The sequence below is a fragment of the Pleurodeles waltl genome, chromosome 9, assembly GCF_031143425.1.
Source record: "Pleurodeles waltl isolate 20211129_DDA chromosome 9, aPleWal1.hap1.20221129, whole genome shotgun sequence".
NCBI lineage: Eukaryota > Metazoa > Chordata > Amphibia > Caudata > Salamandridae > Pleurodeles > Pleurodeles waltl.
The window spans coordinates 867,537,541-867,563,444 of NC_090448.1; the positions used below are offsets into that span (position 1 = coordinate 867,537,541).

At 45.2% G+C, this 25,904-nt stretch overlaps 1 protein-coding gene across 1 annotated transcript in view; it reads right to left on the bottom strand.

The window, feature by feature from the left end:
- Positions 1 to 25,904, bottom strand: part of EML5 (EMAP like 5) — a 1,994,219-nt gene that overhangs the window by 87,085 nt on the left and 1,881,230 nt on the right. Inside the window, exon 39 of the mRNA XM_069208148.1 lies at positions 14,505 to 14,608. Coding sequence (XP_069064249.1) covers positions 14,505 to 14,608 — 104 coding nt within the window. The remainder of the gene's footprint in view (positions 1 to 14,504; positions 14,609 to 25,904) is intronic.

A 25,904-nucleotide genomic window follows, 5' to 3' on the forward strand; every position in this document is an offset into this window, starting at 1 on the left:
CCATGGAGGTAAGACTCCTTGGTTTAGGGCGGCAGCACCACCGCAAGTGGGTGACTGAGTCAGTCCCACATTGACTGGAAGCTGTCGGCCTGAACTCGTCGGCTAGCTAGCAGCACCTCACCCAAACCAAGAAAGTAAAGGTGATTGGTGTCATACTAAAAATATGACAGACTCACTCCTCAGGGAAGTTGTGGTCGACAGATCACATCCTTTTCTCTCAGTTGAATAAGTTACTTACCTTCGTTAACGTTTTTTTCTGGTGGATACAGTAACTACCTGTGGATTCCTCACCTAAAGAATTCTCCCCTCGCGCCAGCCTCGACGGTAATTTCTTCTACCTCTGCACGTCGACGATAACGTCACAATCGCCCGACTCCACGCGACGCCTTATGACATCATCTAGGCAATAAGAAGCCCTCATCGACGTGCAGACGTCAGTTATCACAATTTTTTACGTGCCATAGAGGCGAACAGGTTGACACATCAAATGAATGAAAACAGAACATTTATTATAATAAAAATAAATTTAGATAACAGTAATAACTGGTCTATACAAGAGTAAAATATGTCATTCAAGTCCAAACATGTTTCCCTTGAGCTATCTAAATTTGAGAAAGAAATGTATATACAGATGCCACAACTATATACATGATTCAGGTATATACATATATACAAGGCAAAGGATGCTCACCCAAGGATTTCATGGTATGACCAGCCAGGCAACGGGGAGGCGGGTGGGACCGTGAGGAATCCACAGGTAGTTACTGTATCCACCAGAAAAAGCGTTACCGAAGGTAAGTAACTTATTCTTCTGATGGATACACCTACCTGTGGATTCCTCACCTAAAGAATAGAGTCCCAAAGCAGTACTACCTCCGGAGGTGGGTGCCCGAATGGTCAAACCAAGAAATCCTGCAGCACCGAGCGAGAAAAATGGCCATCCCTCCTAACCTCAGAATCCAAACAGTAATGTTTAACAAAAGTATGGAGGGACGCCCAAGTCGCTGCCCAGCAGATGTCAGCCACAGGAACACCCCTAGCCAAAGCCGAAGAAGCAGCCTTAGCTCTGGTGGAGTGGGCACGAAGCCCCACAGCTGGTTCTTTCTTCGCCAAAGAATAACAAATCTTAATACATAGAATGACCCACCTGGATAGCGTTCTCTTGTGGACAGCTCTACCTTTCCTCTTCCCCACGTATCCAACAAAGAGCTGTTCATCATGCCTGAACTCCTTTGTCCTGTCGACATAGAAGCTCAGCGCTCTTCGTGGATCCAGCCGGTGGAGCCTCTCTTCCTCCTTGGATGGATGAGGTGGAGGGTAAAAGGAAGAGAGAGTAATAGACTGCTCCAGGTGAAAGGGTGTAACAACGTTCGGGAGGAAAGCCGCCTTGGTCCTTAACACCACTTTGTTCCTATAGAAAGAAAGGTATGGGGGCTCCACGCTAAGAGCCTGAAGCTCACTAACCCTTCTGGCCGATGTTATAGCCACCAAGAAAACAGTCTTGAGAACTAGCAACCGCAAAGAGCAAGAATGCATCGGTTCAAAAGGGGACCCCATTAAAAAAGTTAATACCAAATTAAGGTCCCACTGAGGCATAACGAATGATGATGGTGGAAATTTGTTAGTAAGACCCTTCAGAAATCTTAAAACAATAGGAGATTTAAAGAGTGAAGGCTGATTAGGAAGGCACAGAAAAGCCGACAGTGCAGATAAATAACCCTTGACTGTGGCAACTGCACAACCCTTCTGTGCCAGGCAAAGAGCAAATGACAATATGTCAGACAAATGAGCCTTTAAGGGATCAATTCTATTCTCTCCACACCAGGATATAAATTTAGCCCAACGGCTCGCATAGATCGATTTGGTGGAGTGTCGCCTGGCCGATAAAATAACATCCACCACTTCTGGTGGGAGAGAAAAAGCACTCAGATTGCCCTGTTCAATCTCCAGGCATGCAGGTGCAGGCTCTGGAGGTGGGGGTGTGGAATCTGCCCCTGCACCTGCAAGAGGAGGTCCACCCTGTAAGGGAGACGGAGCGGAGGGCACAGAGAGTTGGAGAAGGTCTGTGTACCACACCCTTCTTGGCCAATCCGGAGCTATCAAGATGACTTGGGCTCGGTCTTGGCGGATCTTCCTCAGAACTCGAGGAATGAGGGGTATGGGAGGAAACACGTAAAGCAACTGTCCGTTCCAGGACATCTGAAACGCGTCCCCCAAAGCTCCTTGCACCAGATACTGGAGGCTGCAAAACAACGGGCACTACGCGTACTCCTGAGTTGCAAACAGATCGATCTGTGAATATCCCCACAACTGGCAGATGTACAGAACCAGATCTGGATGAAGACGCCACTCGTGGTCGACCGAGCTGCGTCGACTGAGAACGTCCGCACGCACATTCAGAGCTCCGGCCAAATTATGTGCTGAAGCCAGGACCAGAGTCGAAGAGCTTCTCTGCAGAGAAGATACGACCCCACTCCTCCCTGCTTGTTTATATACCACATCGTGGTAGTGTTGTCTGTTAGGACCTGGACTGACTGACCGCGAATAGAAGGGAGGAAGGCCTTGAGAGCCAGATGTACTGCCCGCAATTCCAACAGATTGATGTGAAATCTCTGTTCTACCAGAGACCAAAGGCCTTTGACCTCCAGGGCCCCCATATGAGCTCCCCACCCTAGAGTGGAAGCATCCGTTACCACTGTGGCCACTGGTGGCGGCAGCGAGAATGGCCTTCCTTGTGACGGGTTGTCGACCGCTGGCCACCACTGAAGATCCACTGCAGTGTCTCTGGAGATCGTTATCGACTCCTCGAGATCCCCTTTGTGCTGAAACCACTGCCTGCGGACGCACCACTGAAGAGCCCTCATGTGCCAGCGTGCATGAGTGACCAACAGTATGCAAGAAGCGAACAGACCGAGCAGACGAAGGACCTTGAGGACTGGAACTAACGCTCCAATTTGAAACATTGGAATCAACGCCTGGATGTCCTGGACCCGCTGGGGCAGAGGAAAGGCCCGATTCAATGTTGTGTCCAATACTACCCCTCTGAACAGGAGGCGTTGAGAGGGCTCCAGGTGAGATTTGGGCACATTGATTGAAAAACCCAGGTCGTACAACAACTGAGTTGTTGACTGGAGATGACGCTGCACGAGCTCCGGAGACTTGGCTTTGATCGACCAATCGTCCAGATAGGGAAATACTGCTATCCCCCTTCTTCTGAGCTCTGCCGCTACCACCGCCATCACCTTTGTGAAGACTCGAGGTGCTGAAGTAAGACCAAACGGGAGGACCGCAAACTGATAATGCTGTGATCCCACCACAAACCGGAGATACTTCCTGTGCAATTTGAGGATCGGAATATGAAAATATGCGTCCTGCAAATCGACAGACACCATCCAATCTCCTTCGTTCAACACCAAAAGAACCTGTGAAAGGGTCAGCATTTTGAACTTTTCCTGCCTGAGGAACCAATTCAAAGCCCTCAAGTCCAGAATCGGTCTCAACCGACCATCCTTTTTGGGGATCAGGAAGTATCTTGAATAACAGCCCTGACCCCTCTCCTGCTCGGGAACCAACTCTATTGCGCCTTTTGCCAATAGGGGCAACACTTCCTGTTGTAATAGGAGAAGATGGTCTTCCGAACAGAAGGATGGGCGGGGAGGGAAGGGAGGAGGGAATTCCCGAAAGGGAAGAGCGTACCCCTTCTTCACAATGTCGATGACCCAGGAGTCTGATGTTATTACCTCCCACATCGGAAGAAAATAGGCAAGTCTCCCCCCTACCGGAGACGAGTGGACAAGGAGTGGAGGAGGACTACGGCTGCTTTCCTAGCTGCACCCCTCCCGAGGAAGATGCAGAGTGCTGCTGGGTGGCACCTCTTGTCCGGACTCTGCCCCTGAAAAATCTATATGGCAGGGTGCTTGTAGTTTGTTGTGGTCCTTGAAATCTGCCACGAAAGGAGGAGCCACGTCCAAAACCCCTAAACCTCCTATAAGCCCTAAGCCCTAAAGGAGGATGAGGCAGAATCCGCCTTCGTTCCAAAGAGCTTCTCGCCATCAAAGGGCAGATCCAGGAGAGTCGCCTGTACATCTGATGAAAAACCAGACGAACGCAGCCAAGATTGTCGCCTAGAAACTATGGTCGTGCCCATAGCCCTTGCCACTGAGTCTGAAGTGTCCAATCCAGACTGGATCACCTGGGTCGCTGCCGCCTGAGCGTCCGCCAGTAACTGCAACATTTCCTGGGACAAGTTCGGATGGCCTTTCGCTTCCCTCCATAAGGGCGTGGATATAACGTCCCAATATGCAGGTCGCGTTGGTCGACTTTAAGGCCATACTACATGAAGAAAAGGCCTTTTTGGCAGTATGGTTCATTTTCTTCGATTCCCTGTCCGCAGGTGTTCCGGGAAACGAGCCAGGAGAGAACCTGGATGAACAGGAGGCCTGAACCACTAAACTCTCCGGAGTCGGGTGTTTAGAGAGGAAAACAGGATCGCCTGGTGCCGCCCGATAGCGTTGTGCCACCGCCCTGTTGACAGCAGCTGTAGACACAGGTTTCCTCCGGGTGTCTTTGATAGGATCCAGAAGTGCCTCATTAAAAGGCAAGAGAGGCTCTGCCGTCACAGAAGTTGGATGCAAAACCTCTGTCAACAGGTTTCTCTTAACCTCTGCAGCTGGAAGAGGAAGATCTAAGAAGTCCGCAGCCTTCCGAATTACAGCGTGGAGAGATGCAGCTTCCTCAGTGTATTCCACAGGGGAAGCTAGATCCCACTCCGGGGAGGTATCTATGCCACTCGCCGTGTCAAGACATTGAAAGTCACCGGAAGGCTCCAAAATCTCACCCTCTTCCAGGTGCTGTCTGCTGTGTTCTTCCTCCTCCAAAAGGCGCAAAGCCAGACATCTAGAACAAAGCCTTGATTCGTGTCCCTGCGTCGATAAGGCGTCGGACGATGCCGAAGATCTCAGTCGGCGCCGAACCTCGGATCCGTCTGACGCCGGACCCTCCGGCTCCACAGGAACCTTGACTGTGGATTGGATCCGAGGCGAATCCAACGGCGCCGTAGCAGGTGTAGTAGGCCTCCTAGGCGACGTCAAGGGCATTGGTGCCGCTTCAGGTGCAGCAGACAAAAATGGCGTGAAAGGCGTCGATTTATAAGACGCCGGAACGCCCAAATTAAAGCCCAAAGTGCCAGACGGACCTGCTTGACCTCCACCCGGGATCAGTTCCCGGGGTCAGAAAAGCCAGGTATTGCTGCTGCACCGGCGCCGGCACAGACGCAGAAGAAGGGCCAGGTAACTCCTGGCTAGGAGAACCCTCTGGCCTCTGAAGAGGCTCGACCTCGAAAACTGACCTGGGTGAAGTTAGGGTCGTAGGAGGTGTGACGGTCAGGCTAATCTCCCACGTCGGACGGTGCCGAGCTGACGGAGATGCCGATCTGGACCTGGACCTGGACCGTCCCTTACTCGATTGGCGCTGGGAGTCGTGACGGCACCGAGAGTCACCATGGCGATGATGGGTCCTCGAAGATCTTGAAGAGGACTCCCTCCGATGACGCCTCTCCTTCTTTTTCTTGGAATGGGCCAAGAACAATTTTGCCTCCCTTTCCTTGAGTGCCTTCGGGTTCATACGCTGGCAGGAGCCGCATGACTCGACCTCATGGTTGGAGCTAAGGCACCAGAGGCAATTCTCATGGGGATCAGTAACCGACATCCGACCCCCGCACTGGTTACATGGTTTAAAGGCGGATTTCCTTGGCTGCGACATTGTAACCGTCGACTCGAAACTGTAGCTCCCTGTGAGCCTCGAAGAAAAACCGTTACTCGGAGGCACGGAAAAAAGAGAACTGACGTCTGCACGTCGACAAGGGCTTCTTATTGCCTAGATGACGTTATATGGCGTCGCGTGGAGTCGGGCGATTGTGACGTCATCGTCGACGTGCAGAGCTAGAAGAAATTTCCATCGAGGCTGGCGCGAGGGGAGAATTCTTTAGGTGAGGAATCCACAGGTAGGTGTATCCATCAGAAATACAACGTTTTAAACATGCAAAGGCAGAAGCAATTACATCCAATTACAAAAAGCATGCAGCGCGATTATTAGGAGGATGAAGCATAGTACAGTGGTGATTGTGACCATTAGAGTAAAAAATATAAACTGTCCCAACATCATGACATAATCATGAATTTGGTTATTCCTACCTATACCCTAATGTCTAAACCTGAGACCATAGCAGTGTTAGCCCTTCTGCCCATCCCGGTCTATGGAAGGAGCCCCAGACGTATACCTGAAAGGTGGCAGGGTCTCCCAGCTGGCTGGAAAGATGAGGCCAGGATCAGCGAAGGTGTCAACAAAGGGGTACACTGCATCAGATGCCCATGGCTAAAAGGAACCTGCAAAAGTAGAGTGCAACAGACAAGCACTAGATTTATGCCAGTTGACTGTGAGCACATTGAAGCCCATAGCCCATCCCGAATAGGGTGGTGTAAGAGGAATTTTCAATTAAGGGGGTTGAAAGCCTTCTTAATGTGCACAGACAGCACTTTAAAGTCTGGCAGGGAATGCTTAGTCATGTCCAAGACATGGATAAGCTGGCGTATATTAGTAGGGTGCAACAATTGGGGGCAAAATCTGTCTGGTCAGATGTGAGGCAATTCACCAGTATTTTGCTCTGAATTTTGTACTCCGTGTTGAGCATCGAAAGGGGGCGGTGGGATTCAACTAATCCACGGTCCTTGTCTTTCTTAGACAACCATACAATCATGGCTTCTCCCAATGAGGACAAGAGCAGGCCCTGTGCCAACTCCCTATTGACGACGTCCACTAATATAGGGGTCAGATTTGCAGCATGAGTATCACAGAATCCGATGGGCAACCTGTCAGATCGGGGGTCCTTCCCCCTACTAATTACTTAAGTGCACCTTCTACCTCCTGAGCTGAGATATTGTACCGAAGCTGCTCCTCCAGCTCGGTGCCCAGAACAGGGGAGAGGAATCTATAATGTACTGCAAATGTCCGTAGGTGCAGCTGCTGCAACGGCACCTTGCAACTCACGATAATACTGGGTAAACATCCCATTAATATCCTTCTGCAAGTACCCATCCCGGCCAGCGGGATCCTGAATCTAGAATATAGCGTGTACTCTTGTCTCCTCCTGGAGGAGTCAAGCCAGTATACTCCGTGACCTCTCTATCCGCATGGGTCTGTGCGATATAACCTTCATAGTGTTTCAAGCCTTCCAAGAGAATAAATAATTTCTGCCTTTCCTCCAACGGCCACACCCTGCCTTCGGCCTTTGCTTCCAGATCCGGGGCTAGCCAAGGCGCTCTCTCAACTGTGTTGCGGGCTGGAGAGAGCCTACTGCGCATGTGTGTTTGGCCGGCCCGGGACTGCCGGCCAAACATACATGCGCACTGACGGGAGTGCCCAGTGCACTCCCCTAATTTCCTTGTCATCCCCAATGTTCCACCCCTTTAACAAACAAAACGATAATAAACATGGTTTATTATCATTTCGTTTGTTAAAGGATTTGCAGCGGCTGCTGCTGGCAGAGGGGCGATTCTCCTCCCCCTAATGGCCGCTTCCCCAGACAGCATGATGGACCCAGAGAATTCTTCAGTGATGCTCTGCACTGACTTTATACTACCTGAGAAGTGCTGAAACAGAGCCGCATACAAATGTCACCACCTGCATGCTGGTATCAGACCACAGTCGGGGAGCATAAAACAAATTGTCAAAGATAGTGTGCTGACCTTGTAACTTGAGACTTTTTGAGATGTTAAAGAGGCCATTCCACTGATGAAGGAGGTGGATGGGCAGTGAGGAATCTGTGGTTACTTACAGTATACACCAGACATGGATACTTCAAACTTCAGATTTCTCACATTTAGAATAGATAGCAAAGCAGCACCTCTCAAAGGTAGTGGGTCTGGGTATTGGGCTTAAATAAAAGAAAGACTTGCAGAAACATGCAGACAGACTAATCTTCCTGCTACACTGGGCTGTCAAGAAAGGAATGTTATGTGAACATATGTCCCAGTGCCCACGTAACATCTTGGCAGATGTCTATAACAAGCAGTACTTGCACAAATGGAGTTGTAACGGCTTTGACCCTATAGCATGAGACCATAGGCCTATTTCTTTAGGGGGCTATTTCTTGGCCAGTGCATACCAGATGTTTCATTCAGAGGACTATCAACCTTGAAAGAGTCCTCTTCTGCACCACATTGCCTTTCTTTGTATCGGAGATTCCTACAAAGAGGTGATCATCCATGTTATGGTCCTTTGTGCATTCAATGTAAAAGGTCAGTGCTCTATTATGGTCAAGATGATGAAGTCTCTTTTCCCCTCTTAAGCAGGATGGCAAGGTACTGCAATACATGTATCCTTGACCTCCAAAGATGGACAGCAACCATTGCTATCACTTTTTTGGGTGAAGAGAAATTCAGTAAGTTGAAAGTGTTCCTGGCCCACCTTCAACTGCATCTAACACCTGGTGGACCGCAGAAGCCATACGTGGAAATATGCATCTTGCAAGACCAAGGGCGCCATCCAATCTCATGAGTCCAGAGTGGACAGGATCTCAGCAGTAGCTAGAGTTTTGAACCTGTCCCTCATCATAAAAGCATTCAGTAGGCTGAGTTCCACAATATGCTGGGGAGCTCAGTCCTTCTTACGAGTAAGGATGTCATGAGAATTACATTCTTCTCCCTTCTCCCATTCCATTACCGTCTATGGCACCGATGGACAACAGAATGTGGACTAGATCAGGATTGTGGAATTTTCTTTAAAAAATAGCTCTGGTTTGGGAGGAAGGTGGGATAGGGTTGGACGTAAACCTTTTGCACTATCTGAAAAACCCATCTGCCGATGTGATGGATCTTCAGCCGAGGAGGAAATGCCGTACCCACCCTACCACAGCCCAGACATGAGCCTATATATATACTATATATAAAATGGGTGATTTTTACTTGTCAAATAAATTTTTGGTGGAAAGGCATCAGTGGTAAATATATTTTATTTAAAAAAATATCAATACATGTTCATTTATGTGTGTGTGTATATATTTTATACATACATACATATACACACCCCTTTTAAACAATAATGCTGAACCCTAAAAGAAAATCCTTCCCACCCCAATTTTACTTCCCACCTAAAAACCCATCATCACCCATACCCTAAAAATCCCCTAGCCACCCCAAAACCCATACCTACCCTTAACCCTAAAAATGTCCTTACCACCCAAAAACCCATACCCACCTTAAAACCTAAAAATCTGCCTACCACCCAAAAACCCATACCCACCCTAAACCTTAACATTTCCCTTACCAGCCAAAAAACCTATACCCACCCTAAATCCTAAAAAACCCTTACTACCCAAAAACCCATACCCACCGTGAACGCTAAAAGTTTGCATACCATCGAAAAACACATACCAATCATAAAACCTAAAAATTCCCTTGCCACCCAAAAGCCCAAACCCAACCTAGAACCTAAAAGTTCCTTGCCACCCAAAAACCTCTACCCACCCTAAAACTTAGCAATTCCCTAGTAAAAAAACATACCCATCTTAAAACCTAACATTTCCCTTACCACCCAAAGACCTATACCCACCCTAAACCATAAAAATCTCCTTGGCACCCAAAAACCTATACCCACCCGAAACCCTAAAAATTCCATTACCACCCAAAAGCCATCACCACCCTGAAACTTCCCTTACCACCCAAAAACCAATACCCACCCTAAAACCTAGCAATTCCCTTACCACCCAAAAACCCATACCCATCCTAAAACCTAAACTTTCTCTTACAACCCAAAAACCTATACCTACCTTAAACCTTAAAAACTTCCTTTGCACCCAAAATCCTATACACACCCTAAACCCTAAAAAATCCATTACCACCCAAAACCCAACCCAGACTAGAACCTAAAAGTTCCCTTACCACCCAAAAACCCATACCCACCCTGTACCATAAAAATGTCCTTACCACCCAAAAGCTCATCCCCACCTTAAAACCTAAAAGTTCCCCTACCACCCAAAAACCCATACCCACCCTAAACCCTAGAATTTCCCTTACCACCCAAAAGCCTATACCCACCCTAAACCCTAGAATTTCCCTTACCACCCAAAAGCCTATACCCACCCTAAAACTTCCCTTACCATCCAAAAACATATACCCACCCTAAACCCTAAAAATTCTCTTACCGCCCAAAACCGATACCCACCCTAGAACGTAAAAAAGTCCCCCTACCACCCAAAAACTAATACCTACCATAAACCCTAAAAATGTCCATACCACCCAAAAACCCATAACCACTCTAAAAGTTCCCTTACCACCCAGAAAACCCATAACCACCCTAAACCTTCCCATACCACCCAAAACCATACCCACTCTGAAACCTAAAAATGCCCATACCACCCAAAAACCTAAACCCACCCTAAAACATAGAAATTCCGTTACCACCCAAAAGCCCATACCCACCCTAAAATTCTCCTTACCACCCAAACCCCTATTTACAAAAGGTATTCTCCAATGAGAGTGAATCCAGAGGATGGACAATTGGTATACTCTGTATGTTACTGTCACTGAAAAAGGTGTTTTACGCAGAAATGCGTCTGTCAATAAAATTCGATTTGTGGTACCCATGAGTGCTCCTCTTTGTTCCTTTGGGAGCATTTGCACGAAATTGAGTACATGAAGCCACTACCATGTAAGGTGCACATGTTCTGCATCAATGTTTGACAATAATTAGTGGCATTCTGGAAGGATATATTTACATATATATATATATATATATATATATATACATATGTATAGATGTTTTTAAAATTACACACACACACACACACACACACACACACACACATACATATAATAATATGTAGTGGTGGTTGCCACTAGGTAGTTATAGTTAGGACCATAGGAAAAGCGTTTTTGACTTGCCTATATCTTTGGCACCATTTGGCGAATCTTCACAAAATTTTCCCCCAAAAAGTGTTGCAGTGATTCTTGTTGCGCATGGAGAGTTTCGGGGTGATCCGTTAAGCGAGGGCCAAGAAAAAGGGGGCTCAAAAAAGGTTGTGTTTACCATGTTAATTTCCATAGGATTCTTTAGACATGACTACAGGCCGCACCACTAGATGGAATTACACCAAATTTGGCGGAAAGCTAGCTGTCAGTACATAGATTACGTTAATTTGGTATGAATCTGTTTAGATGTTTTTGAGATATTGAAGGGAAATAAATGTGTATATCTCTGGCCGCAAATAATTCGTAAAATGTATGAATTGTTTGTGAATACGCTTGCGAAAAGAAGCGTTGCAACTGGCTGACCGCAACCTGACTAGAAAGTTACGGCTGCCGTTTTATTACACAGGACACGGGACACGGTCCCCAGGGGTGAAAATCCAAACTGAAAGTGGCATAAGGGGTCAGGGTGAAGGTCCCTGACCACAGGGGTGTGATATAGGTGTGTTTTGGGTGCAAATTATGGGTTTAAAATAAATTTGTGTCACCATGCGCGATACTCAAGAAAATTCACAAATTATTCACGGATATGGAAAAATTTGAAAGAAAAACCACAGACTCATTCACACATTAATTAATTCACACATACATGGACTCAGAGACTCATGCGTCCACTCACACACCCCCTCAGTCACTCATGCACCCCCCCACCCACTCAGACTCAGATACCCACTTTCAGATTCACTCAAACACTCGTGCACCCACTCACAGATCCACTGACAAAGACAGGCCCTGTGGTGTGGGGTTTGGTGGTTATAAGGGCTTTGCTGTAAGGCCTGGCTACAGGCCAGGCTTTGTGACTAACCCCAAAGGCCAAAGGCTGGCGGGGTTGGAATAACGTATAGTAATTAAAATTGCGTTACGTTAAAAAACCATAGAAATTCACTGAAAAAACAAAGGTTTGGGGGACATTATAGTTAGGTTCTGAATTTATTCGTACAAACCAGAGAAATTCAGCAGTTATAGAGTTATTTTAAGTAACTATAACTCTCACCCTAAGGTAACTATGACGCGCGCCTTCGTCATGCACAACTAATTACTGCACATATTATATCATCCATGATATGTTGTATGGCATCTTTGATATTATCACTGCAACATTTGCAATAAAATTATTGATAAGAAAACTGTGCATGGCAAGGGCGCAAGTTATAGTCACCTTAGAGTGCGAGTTATAGTTACTTAAAAGAACTCTAACTGCTGAATATAGTGTTGTAAGTAGGAATTCCAATCCGTAGTATTCTGACACTATGGTAGGACTTTTCTTATGTTTCACTTTCCTTGTCACCGTACTGCTATTATTAGGTTTTATCATCCTAATCATTGTAGTACATGCTATTTAACTAGAATGCAGTTGATTCAATAAAAAGTATTGAACCAATTCTTGCTTCTGTTTGTCTTTGCATGTGTGAGACAACTGTAACTGAAAGAAAAGGATGAGGTCTGTGAGACCACGATTTCCCCGAGAAATCAGAATGTCACGTGCATGGCTGCCACACATCACCGCCACTTTCAGGTGCTGGTGAGGTAGTGCTAGCTTGCCAGAAGGATTAGGCTGACAGTTGTCACACTGTGTGGAATTGGACTCAGTTCCCCACAGCCTGGTGGTGCTGCCTGCCAAATCCAGCAGTTTCATTGGTGCAATGGGAGTCAACATGACGCTCTAGGATGGGCTGCAAGATGTCGCTGGCCATGTTCCATAGTGGATAGGAGTATCTCCCCCAAAAGGCAACCTGTGTTGGTGAATCTGAGGGCCAAAATGGCAGAAGAACACATTATCTTTCCAAAAACATCAATTATTTTCGATTATCTAACAAACGATTTGCCTGTAGGGAATTTCTATTGCTTGTTGAGCCTTGAACAATCAGACATTTCAGTGCAAGGTAATTGGTGAGGAAGTCCGTGTCCCCGGGCGCTAACCACATGTCGAAAGACTGGCAGGCATGAATATGGCTTAGACAGTGTAGCTAGAAGGACTTCAAAAAGGGCTCCATTAAAAGTAGTAAGGGCGAAGAAGAAGCTGGCCATATTGAAGAATCTTAATCAATACATTTGTTTTAATTTCTGTTGTGGGCAATTGCAACTGTAGTGCCTCAACTGTTCTCCTAACCCTCACTGTGAAGTAAACACTTTCTTCTGTTGGTGGCCCAGTTGGCATTTTGTAGGTCAACATACAATGAATAGCCAGTTTAACGATTGATGGGTGATCTGTCCCCTTTCTTATCATCATCCTCAGTGTCCTGAGGGACACAGGCGGTCTCAACCAGATCCAAATCCTCCGCTGGTACCAATGGAGTTGCAAAGGAACTGGATTTAAATCTGGTTGAATAATCACTAGTTACCCTTTTGTAATTTCATAGCTCAACACAGGTTTGTTCAGGCCGACAACTTTCAGATTGAAGATGAGCATCAATGTTGGGTCATCGACTGGCACCGGAGGAGTTAGTGTCTGAGCCAGTACGGAAGGAACTGGCATGAACCTTGGCACAAGATTGGAAGTTAGTGCCGCTGTCAGCATGGACATGGTAGCAGGCCCTGCATTTGCAGATGGCGTTGGGGTGCAGACTTTCCACTGGAAGTTCGATTCTTTGAAGGCCACTTTTTGCTGGGGGGAATTCAGGGTACACTGGCACAAATTGTGGTATTAGTTTGCAGTTAGAAAACATCAGAGGAGTGTGATCTTTATCCTGATGGCCTTATTGCTACATTTCGAGTTGCATGATGCGGTCAAGTTCCACTCGTTTTTCTTGTGCTTGTGTTTAGACATCGACTTGGACTTTCTGGCAAATGTCAACCAAGTAGTGCACTTTTCGTGCGCACAGCTTCTTAATCAGGACCGCGATCGGCCAAATGTGGACCAGGAGCAGGGCCTGTGTTTGAGCCATGACCGTTTCCTATATTTGGCGATGTTGAGTTTCATTTCTCATCCCAAAATGCCTTTGGGTGCATAGATCACACACAGGAGTTGTGACTGGAGCCCAAGAACCAGAAGCATACACCATGTGGATCAGTGAACTACATGTGCTTCTCCCAGTCTTGGCAGAGCATGAATCCTATTCTTTTTGGTAGGATCATCATAGCCTAGCACAATGTGAAAAAAGTTTTTGGGAATTGTTGGAATGCAGACAAAGTTAGGAGTAGAGCTCCAGATCTGAGTCAAAGGGCAAAGAAAAAAACTGATATCAGCGCACTGGTATGATCCTTACATCTGGCTGTGCTCTGTTACTTCTGAGGCAGAAGCCACCTCGGAGCCAGACAGTGCCACCTTCTGGCATGCAAGAGTCTGGTGAATGGGATTGGTGCCTGCAAATATTCTAAAGGTGAGGAATCTCTGGTTAGAAGTATCCATCAGAAGGATTTAACTACTCTGTTAACTTCTTGATCATGGGAATTAGGAGGATCCCTTCCCCAAAACTGCAAAGGCAATGAAAATATCCATCCAGTGGGCACGGATTGACTCTGTAGGTTTAGGTGTAACCTCACCTGGTCCAGGTAGCCCATGTTATTCGGTCAATCACAGCCTGGTCCAGCTGTTGTTTCCCCGAAGGCACTTCAAAGACCTGCCGTTTGTAGGAGCCAGTTGAGACCTTAATAAGAAGCGAGGAAAGACATGTGAATTGGAAGATCCAACATAACTTGACCTTAAGTATTACTGAAAAAGAAAAAATAACTTAAATGAACAGATTTCTTTTGAGTACATGAAAAAGAGAATCATTTTCTGGTAAAATGTGAAGAAGCTTAGCAGATTTATGTCAAGAATGTTACATAAAATTGGTTTATCTCTTAATACAATTTATAATTTTAGTCAAGGTTTATTTTGGAACTGCAATATCTAACTGCAGAAAGCAAACCACACAGCCTTAAATTATATTCCATACATAGACTCTCCTTGGCATGGTTACCCCCTGACTTTTTGCCTTTGCTGATGCCAAGTTATGATTTGAAAGTGTGCTGAGGCCTGCTAACCAGGCCCCAGCACCAGTGTTCTTTCCCTAAAACTGTACCTTTGTTTTCACAATTGGCACACCCTGGCATCCAGGCAAGTCCCTTGTAACTGGTACCCCTGGTACCAAGGGCCCTGATGCCAGGGAAGGTCTCTAAGGGCTGCAGCATGTCTTATGCCACCTTGGGGACCCCTCACTCAGCACAGACACACTGCTTGCCAGCTTGTGTGTGCTGGTGGGGAGAAAATGACTAAGTCGACATGGCACTCCCCTCAGGGTGCCATGCCAACCTCACACTGCCTATGGCATAGATAGGTCACCCCTCTAGCAGGCCTTACAGCCCTAAGGCAGGGTGCACTATACCATAGGTGAGGGCATAGGTGCATGAGCACTATGCCCTACAGTGTCTAAGCAAAACCTTAGACATTGTAAGTGCAGGGTAGCCATAAGAGTATATGGTCTGGGAGTCTGTCATATACGAACTCCACAGCACCATAATGGCTACTCTGAAAACTGGGAAGTTTGGTATCAAACTTCTCAGCACAATAAATGCACACTGATGCCAGTGTACATTTTATTGTGAAATACACCTCAAGAGCATCTTAGAGATGCCCCCCGAAAACATACCCGACTCCCAGTGTGGGCTGACTAGTTTTACCAGCCTGCCACACACCAGACATGTTGCTGGCCACATGGGGAGAGTGCCTTTGTCACTCTGTGGCTAGTAACAAAGCCTGTACTGAGTGGAGGTGCTTCTCACCTCCCCCTGCAGGAACTGTAACACCTGGCGGTGAGCCTCAAAGGCTCACCCCCTTTGTTACAGCGCCCCAGGGCACTCCAGGTAGTGGAGATGCCCGCCCCCTCGGGCCACGGACCCACTTTTGGCGGCAAGGCCGGAGGAGATAATGAGAAAAACAAGGAGGAGTCACTAGCCAGTCAGGACGACCCCTAAGGTGTCCTGAGCTGAGGTGACTCTTACTTTTAGAAGTCCTCCATCTTGCAGATGGGGGATTCCCCCAATAGGATTAGGGATGTGCCCCCCTCCCCTCGGGGAGGAGGCACAAAGAGGGTGTAGCCACCCTCAGGGCTAGTAGCCATTGGCTACTAACCCCCCAGACCTAAACACACCCCTAAATTTAGTATTTAGGGGCTCCCAGAACCTAGCAAGATAGATTCCTGCAACCTGAAGACGAAGAAGGACTGCTGACCTGAAAGCCCTGCAGAGAAGACGGAGACACCAACTGCTTTGGCCCCAGCCCTACCTGCCTGTCTCCCCACTTCAAGAAAAACTGCACCTGCGACGCGTCCCCTAGGGTCCAGCGACCTCTGAAGCCTCAGAGGACTACCCTGCATCTAAAAGGACCAAGAACTCCTGAGGACAGCGGCTCTGCTCCAAAGAAGAAACAACTTTGTAACAAAGAAACAACTTTAAAAGGACTCCACGTTTCCCGCCGGAAGCGTGAGACTTTGCACTCTACACCCGACGTCCCCAGCTCGACCTGCGGAAAAACAACGCTACAGGGAGGACTCCCCAGCGACTACGACCCTGTGAGTAGCCAGAGTTGACCCCCCTGAGCCTCCCCAGCGACGCCTGCAGAGGGAATCCAGAGGCTCCCCCTGACCGCGGCTGCCTGCTTCTAAGAACCCGATGCCTGGTAAAGACACTGCACCCGCAGCCCCCAGGACCTGAAGGATCCGACCTCCAGTGCAGAAGCGACCCCCAGGTGGCCCTCTCCCTTTCCCAGGTGGTGGCTACCCTGAGGAGCCCCCCTCTTGCCTGCCTGCTTCGCTGAAGAGACCCCTGGGTCTCCCATTGAACTCCATTGCAAACCCGACGCCTGTTTGCACTCTGCACCCGGCCGCTGAGGGTGTACTTTTTGTGCTGACTTGTGTCCCCCCCCGGTGCCCTACAAAACCCCCCTGGTCTGGCCTCCGAAGTCGCGGGTACCTACCTGCTGGCAGACTGGAACCGGGGCACCCCCTTCTCCATTGAAGCCTATGTGTTTTGGGCACCACTTTGACCTCTGCACCTGACCAGCACTGAGCTGCTGGTGTGGTAACTTTGGGGTTGCTCTGAACCCCCAACGGTGGGCTACCTTGGACCCAACTTTGAACCCTGTAGGTGGTTTACTTACCTGCAAAACTAACAAATACTTACCTCCCCCAGGAACTGTTGAAATTTGCAGTGTCTAGTTTTAAAATAGCTTATTGCCATTTTTGTGAAAACTGTACATGCTATTTTGCTGATTCAAAGTTCCTAAGTTACCTAAGTGAAATACCTTTCATTTGAAGTATTCCTTGTAAATCTTGAACCAGTGGTTCTTAAAATAAACTAAGAAAATATATTTTTCTATACAAAAACCTATTGGCCTGGAATTGTCTTGAGTGTGTGTTCTTCATTTATTGCCTGTGTGTGTACAACAAATGCTTAACACTACCCTCTGATAAGCCTACTGCTCGACCACACTACCACAAAATAGAGCATTAGAATGATCTCTCTTTGCCACTATTTTACCTCTAAGGGGAACCCTTGGACTCTGTGCATGCTATTTCTTACTTTGAAATAGTACATACAGAGCCAACTTCCTACATAGACCTATTTATTTTTCATGTTATTTGTTTACATTCTTACAGTTTCCATAATACCATGTAGACAGCAATAATCATACACAGATGTTTCATGTGGTTCCAGAAATTACTTTAAATATTTTTAAAAGATTATAATTACTTTGCTAAATATGAAATTTATACATTCAGTGATATACGTTTTAGTATCCTTATAGCTACCTCCATACGTATTCTCGCAAAGGACGAAATTTTTCACTGAGACCAGTTTTAACTATGTATTCTAAAGCAGTGGATTTGAACCTTATGATTTCCCCAATTAATTATTACAAGGTGGAGGAGATGGCCCTAGTACATCTGATAATTTTTCCTCACAAGACTCAATGCATTTTATTATTTTTATGTTATTATGTTCTGTGATCATTTAGGTGTCCTGAAGAAACGTTATATAGTACATTATAGTACCTCTGTTAATAGGGAAGCATTTTAGGCAAGCAAAACAGCTTTGTTTTATGTACAGATGCTTTCAAGTCCCTCAGTGTGTTTTTATGTGTCCAGTTGGTTTTGCAGGCGCTTACATAATTAGGAAGCGGCAACTTAATGCTAAGTACTCTGTGGGAAATTGTTAAGTGTTTGACCGGTTGTAGTGGTATAGGGACGGACTCTTAAACATCTGTATTTACAAAAGAAGTACTTTATAAATGCTTTTATAATATTTGACATTTGTCCCCAGGCCTGAGTTTTCATATGTTTTAAGAACCATTTCATCTTATATCATGTTGACGTTATTTATTGTGTGATATGCAGTTGTACTTTTATCTTAGCACGTAATGTTAAAAAATATTCTTATTTGTAGGTACTTTTATGGTTTTAACTAACCGAATAAAGTATTTCTGACTGACTAATTATTAGGGACCCGGGGACAACCCACTGAAGCATTACTGGAATTCAGGGACACCCATTGAGTCATGACTGGAAGCTGGGGACCATTGTCTAAGCATTTTCGATTATTTGAACCACAAAACAATGCATAAAAATATAGGAGCAAGCATTCATTAAACAAATAAACATATGATTAAGTAATTTATTTAATTGAAAGACAAATTTAAGAAACAATCTAAATTCTAGTGGGAAGAACGGACTGCTTCCATGATTCAGTCTGAAGATACTAATTCCTATTCCTACTATCTCCATTTACAGAACATTTGGAAGTTTCCAACTTAGCACTTTGCGTCTTTTTTTTTTGTGCACTAATAATCTGTTCATATTATTAAATTTTTCAAATAGCCGTGAATCCCCTGAGAAGGCTTCACAAACCCCCAAGGATCCCTGGACCACAGGCTAAGCACTGCTGCTTTAAAGGATAACATAGGTTGTGGTCTTTTCATCCCCAGTGACAAACCTTCATATAAAACATTACTTACGTAAACATATTTATTTTGCAAAACATCAGTCAGATCATTACGCTGCACCACTGACATATGATCTTGTGTGTGTGTTTTTTTAAAGAAAAGCTACTGATTGTCAATCTTAGAGTGGTCTTCTCCCAAATGGTTTGCCTTACTCCTCTATAATGTTTTGATCTCGTTTTTGTTGTATTTAGGACATCTTACAACTGCTAACCAGTGCTAGTGTGTGTGTTCAACATTGGTTTCTCCCTATTTGGCATACTTAATTTACTTGTAAGTCCCTAGTAAAGTGGTGCTACATGTGCCCAGGGCCTATAAATTAAATGCTACAAGTCTGCCTGCAGCACTGATTGTGCCACCCACTTAATAAGCCCTTTAAACATGTCTCCGGCCTGCCATTGCAGCCTGTGTGTGCAGTTTTGAATTGCTATGTTGATCTGGCAAAATAAATCTTTTGCCGGGTCCCAACCTCTTTTTTAATTCATATGTCACCTCTAGGACAGCTCTAAACAGCCAACCGGGCAGGGTGCAATGTATTTAAAATGTTGGACATGTACTTTTAGGTTTTACATGTCCTGATAGTTAAAAACTCTTAAATTAATTTATCACTATTGCAGAGCCGACCTCTCCTTTAGAATAACACTGGGGTTAACTTATTATATTTAATGAGGATAACTTCCAAATGGGAACCGGTAACTAGTTCATGTTTGGTCTCTTTGGAATTCTAATGAAAAATCATCTTTTATGGTAAAGTCTGATTTTCAATTACAATTTTGAAAATGCCACTTTTAGAAAGTTTAAATTTTCCTGCTTAAGACGTTTAGTGCCTGCAGCCTGTCCGTGGCTCACATGATGGGGTATAGTTGGCAGATGGTCTTTGTGTATTCCTCCTAGACAGCCACACAAAATAGAGAGCTGAGGTGTGCTTGGATGGGTCATCACTGGCAGCATGGGAGGGTGGAGTTTGGGACAGTCCGACTTAAACATGAATAGGCTGTCCTGCCTTCACACAGAGGATTACATACCCCCTGTAGTTAGTCCGGAGTCAGGGTAGGGGAGGTAGGAAACCTCAGCACTTTAAAGGGAAACCTCTAGAAGTTTCTCTCACTTCAAAGAAGGCACCCAGTATAAATATTGGACCTCAGACACCACTTCTTCAGTGCATTTCTGGACCTGTGGAGACTCTGCCAGGAAAAAGAACTACTGTGCTGCTGAAAGGACTGCCACTCTGTTGACCTGAAGGACTGCTGCCCTGCTGTGTTGGCCTGCTGCCCTCTTGCCTGGATGAGAAGGACTGGACCTGCAGCTTGCACCCTGGACCACCACAGTAACTCCAAGGGCTAGTCTCTGGTAACCAGCAGAAACGACGCAGCTCCTCTTCTGCGTTGCGCAACCCTGAGCAGAACTGATGCATCACCTTTGCTGCGAGAATTCTGACAGCACAAAGACTCTGCATTGACCTTGCAGCCCGCAGCCACATCAGAGCTGTCACTGAGCAACACAACCCTGATGCAGGCCCTCACATCAGATGCCTCTTGTCAACAGCAGCCTCAGCAGCGACTCAGGACTTAGCATCACAAGCCCTGTAATCTCTTCGGATTCAGCTGGTGTGTGACGCATCCTCGACACATAACTTTACATCTCAAGCTTCCCTTGTCAGTGGCCTCCTAGATGACACAGGACCTCACATCTCAGCCTTACAGCTTCATGGAACAGACTCTACATGACACATCTCCATCTCAGACCTTTCCTCACCTGTGTACCGCATCCTTGATGCGCAACCTTGCAACAAACACTCTGCAACCAGGATTTAAGATACTCTTGTTCAACATGCCGAACTGGGTTCCTGTAGCTGGCCCGTGGTTCATCGTGGTAAGCCTGATCTTGTGATTTTGTCCCAGTCCGGCGGGAACAGATATCCACAGTTGGCACTTTGTGCTTTTTTGGTTCTACTTTTACTGAAATATTTAAACCTGCATATCTCTGGTTGTACTGATTGGATTTTTGTTGTTTTGGTCTTGTTTTATTTAGTAGAACGTACTCTGTTTTCCTAATTTGGTGTGATGTGTTGGGTTTTTACTTTATTACTGTTATAGGCAATGTGTAAAGTATTTGTGCAACACCTCAAGATTAAGCCTGACCTGACTGCTCTGAGCCACGCGACTAGAGGACTGAGCACAGGTTTGTCGCGTAGGCTCTCATTATCCTAATGAGACTACTGGATTTTTGGGCAGCAAGATCGTTCGCAGTGTGGGGGACTAAGTCTAACCCACGGTGAAGGAACCTTGTCATCCGAAATCCGGGTTATGCTCCGGCTAACTAGCAGTGCCTCATCTCTCCCGAAGGGAAGAGACAATTGGGCAGCCGAGCGCATGACATCTTAGTACTTCCCAGGGAAGTCGTGGTCACTCAGGTCACAACCAGTTCTCTCATACAAAGTGCGGTCTCATATATCAATGACAAAGGCAGTTTGAGTTTTAAAGATTAGTTTAATAAAACGACTGCATTTTAGATAACAAGGCGTGCGCCACAATAACCAGAACCATACAACACAGTAAGATGGAAATAGTAACGAGGAGAGTGAAACATAAAAATAAGGCTATCATATTGTAACTAAATTATGTTCTCTCTAAGTTATATTTGGAGCACCGCATGTGAAGCTCTAAGCCTGCTTTTCTGGTTTCCCCGGGAGGACATCAACCCTCATACCTGAGGAAAGGCCTGTGATCTGGATCAGCATCTGCAACAGGTCAGTCAGCATCTAGTTGTGGGTTCCTGGTCTGAATCTTCCTCTTACGTGTACTGGGACTAGAAAGTGTTTTTATACTATTGATGTGAACTAACACCCTGTGTAAGGATGTGTACTGTCTACGAACCATAAAGACTAAACTTCTACCACGTCTATCGGCAATGTACCAGACTGTATCCTTGACTGAAGCACAGAGTGAGCAAGAATGTATTGTTTGAGAACACAGTACTGAAGTAAGCTAAACAGTGTGATAGAAGGAAATAAAACAAGACCGTGAAACTAGTTATTGTAAAATAACAGTGCGAGGCTAAATAAAATGCATCTAGGGCAAAGTGCACAGAGGCCTAATACGTTAAGCTAACGCGCATAAAGCTACAATAAAAATGGCCACACTACAGGTTAATTTGGGATTTGCTTGTGACTTCACCCAGACAAGGATTGTGGTTGCTGCCTGAGTAGGGGTTCACCCCCCTCAACCAGTAACCAATTTCTGACACTGATGTAGTTGTAGGATTATAAATAACTATATATTTGTCATAATTTCACAAACAGATCCGAAAAAAATAAAAGATGATGGCAGTGAAGACAGTGTGAATGCAGTATTTTAATCGCCAGTAGCTTAACAACATGACACATTTCAGCAAGAAACTAGCCTTGGATTCCGGCCAAAACACATCATGTTGTAAAGTAGCTGGTAAATAAAATACTGCATTCATGCTGCTTTGAGTGCTGCAGTCTTCTTTTATTTTTTGGAGTTGTTGCTGGATTTCTAAGGCGGAAAAGCAGGAACACCAGAGTTGGCACTGCCGGTGACCAGGCAGCGGGCCCGTAACCCCGAAGTTTGTTGTTTGTTTGCCATGTGCACTTTTGATTGTCCATTTTTTTCCCCACGATCAGAACATCATAGCCCTGGAACAAACTGGTTTCAGGAGGAATCATAGTACTCTGGATAACATTGCGGTCCTCCAAACAATAGTGGACAAATACACTCTTTCCTGAGGCATGCCAGTTTATACGCCGTTTTATTGATTTCTCCATGGTGTTTAATGGAGTTGATCGTCAAATGCTGTGGAGGAAGCTTTTCTGGTTGGGTGTCCCACAAAATCTTTTGGGCCTTATAATGAAGTTACAAATGGAAACTTGGTGTCAAATCCTGAAAGCAGGGATGCAGGGTTTATCCTATAAGGTTAAAACACACAATGGTCTTAAGCAAGGCTATCTGCACCCCCCCCCTTGATTTCTTTATACATTGTCCATTTTACAGGTACCCTCAATCAAGTTAAGGGAGACCTTTCTAAAATCAGCAAAATGTTCATTAGTTCTTTACTTTATGCTGACGATAAATCGTAATAGACCTTACTCCTATTGGTTTGCCACGTTGCCTTGCTGCAGTTTCAAAGTATGCTGACACCCATTTTCTGAAGAATAATATTTCTAAAAGCAATGTCTAGCTCCTTAGAAAGAATGGTTTCAGAATAAAAATGACTCTTAATTGGTTCCTGGGTTCTGACAAATAGGAAATAGTGGATTAGTATCTCTATCTTGGGAAAGTTTTCTCCAAGAGTGGGCAGGATCTGGATCATATGAAGGTTTCTATTAATAGGGCTCTTTCACAGGCTAATGCCTTGCTCAGATTTGATAAAACGTGTAGGAGGTGGCAGTTTGTTCATGTCCTGTCAGTGTATAGGGCTAAAATTCCTCCCTCCTTGTGTTACGCATGAGAAGTGGTTGACATGAGGTACTGGCACTCATTTGAGGGGATTGAGGGTTGAATTTGTCGTCAGATGTGTAATTTGATTACTCTTGCGCCCACTCATGTGATGTGCTTGGAATTTAGTGTATTATCCTTGTTTGCCTTGCCTCTGGCAGCTGCCTTAAGGTGGGGTAATTCCCTTCTATGCGGTGAGGAGCGAACCCTACGGGTAGCCTTGAGGGTTGAAATCTTCCTCCGTATGAAAGAGTGCAGTGGGTTCTTTATGTCCTTCGGGCAGGCAAATAAAATGTTTGAGAGTAACTTGAAAAGAGATTTTTACATGTGTAAGCCTGCCCTGAAGGACTTATTAAAGGGCTCTTTGCAGAAAATAAGTCTGGTTAGAGATATTGCCTTAAGTCAAGGTAACTGGTGCAATCTGGTGGTGTACAAGAGCACATTAGGGAACAAACCTCAAACTCATTTTACATGGAATATGCCACATGGAATACGGAGGATGATCCTACTGTTGAGATTGGTGCTGATCGCCTTAAGGGTCGTTTCTGGCATTTGGGGCAAATTTCCCAATGAGGGTAGAAAATGTGAGCTGTGTCAGTCTTATATCCAGGACCTCAACCACGTATCATTTCTATGCCCTAGGTTGTTGGACGATTGGCATCAATTTCTAAGGCCCATGTTTATTAAATTGAATTTACATTCTGCTTCGGAGGCTCATAAATGTGTACTGTCTGCCTCCAAATAAAATGATATGAAATAAGCTCTCTCAGTTTTTTAGATCCTTTTTGAATATTTTTTAAGGCCCATGCCTTGAAGATTTCCTTTCTCTTTGTGCTTTCATATAGTAGACATGGGTGCTCTCAGTTAATGATACATTACATTTGGGGCACAACTTGTACAATATTTATACATTTTCTGGTATTTTGCCTTGGTCAAACATGCTGCTATGTTAAGACTGTATATTGAGGTTACACATATAAGAATGTAACAGGCGCTCTTTGCACTTTACATATTGCGCCACACATGTTGCACTTTATAGAGGCTGGTTAAAAATATATATATATATATATATATATATATATATATATATATATATATATATATATATCAAACCAAGGCCCTTTCAGGGTTAGAGTGATGCATAAATTATGCAAAAAACAAAGGAGAACTCTGGGAAGTTCCCAATTTTAGGTGGAGAGCTGCTCTAGTAAGGAGCACCCTGCAACACCAGCGACACTCTAAATTTGCTCACCTCAAATGTCTGCTTATCTAGCAAAGTTTTTAAGCATAGGATTAGCACAGTGCTGTCCTCGCCGAGCTAGATAGTGACAAAGTCTTTTGCCATTTGTACAGCAAAATCTTTAAGCATAGGATTGACATAGTGTCATCCTCGCCGAGCTGTAAAATGACAAAAGCCATTTACCACTCCAGGCACAGTATTACAGCTTTGGACTGGTCAAATACCGTTCAAGCCAACCTGGAATGAGTAAAGCAACCCCTGACATGTGTTTCGCTCTCATTAGAGCTCTTCAGAGGGGTATAGCTTTGTCCAGACACAAGGGAGCACCCAGTATAAGTCAAACCAAGGCCCTTTCAGGGTTAGAGTGACGCATAAATTATGCAAAAAACAAAGGAGAACTCTGGGAAGTTCCCAATTTTAGGTGGAGAGCTGCTCTAGTAAGGAGCACCCTGCAACACCAGCGACACTCTAAATTTGCTCACCTCAAATGTCTGCTTATCTAGCAAAGTTTTTAAGCATAGGATTAGCACAGTGCTGTCCTCGCCGAGCTAGATAGTGACAAAGTATTTTGCCATTTGTGCAGCAAAATCTTTAAGCATAGGATTGACATAGTGTCATCCTCGCCGAGCTGTAAAATGACAAAAGCCATTTACCACTCCAGGCACAGTATTACAGCTTTGGACTGGTCAAATACCGTCACAGTGCTGTCCTCGCCGAGCTAGATAGTGACAAAGCACTGTGCTAATCAGATGCTTAAAAACTTTGCTAGATGCTTAAAAACTTTGCTAGATAAGACCCTAAAATTGGGAACTTCCCAGAGTTCTCCTTTGTTTCTTGCATATATATATATATATATATATATATATATATATATATATGTATATATATATATATGTGTGTATATATATATATATATATGGTTGTCCCTGTTTTGGCATGTACTAGCGCACTTAATTCAGCGGTGGTGCTGGTGACGGCAGGACACTCCGTAATTTATCAACAACATTGAGTCTTAATGAATTGTTATCTGTAGATATAAATGTGGAAACAGAAACCCCCTACCGGAAAGGCCTGTGATCAAGGTCTCTCAGACCGAAACGCGTAGGGCAGGTGATAGTTGAGCTGTAGACGAAGTTAACTGAGCCTGAATAAATGAAATTTGTGAAACAAGAGATCCCGGAGTGCGGTCGTTCGTGAAGTATTTCATGAATGTTGTTGATATATATATATATATATATATATATATATGGAAAATGTCACTTACCCAG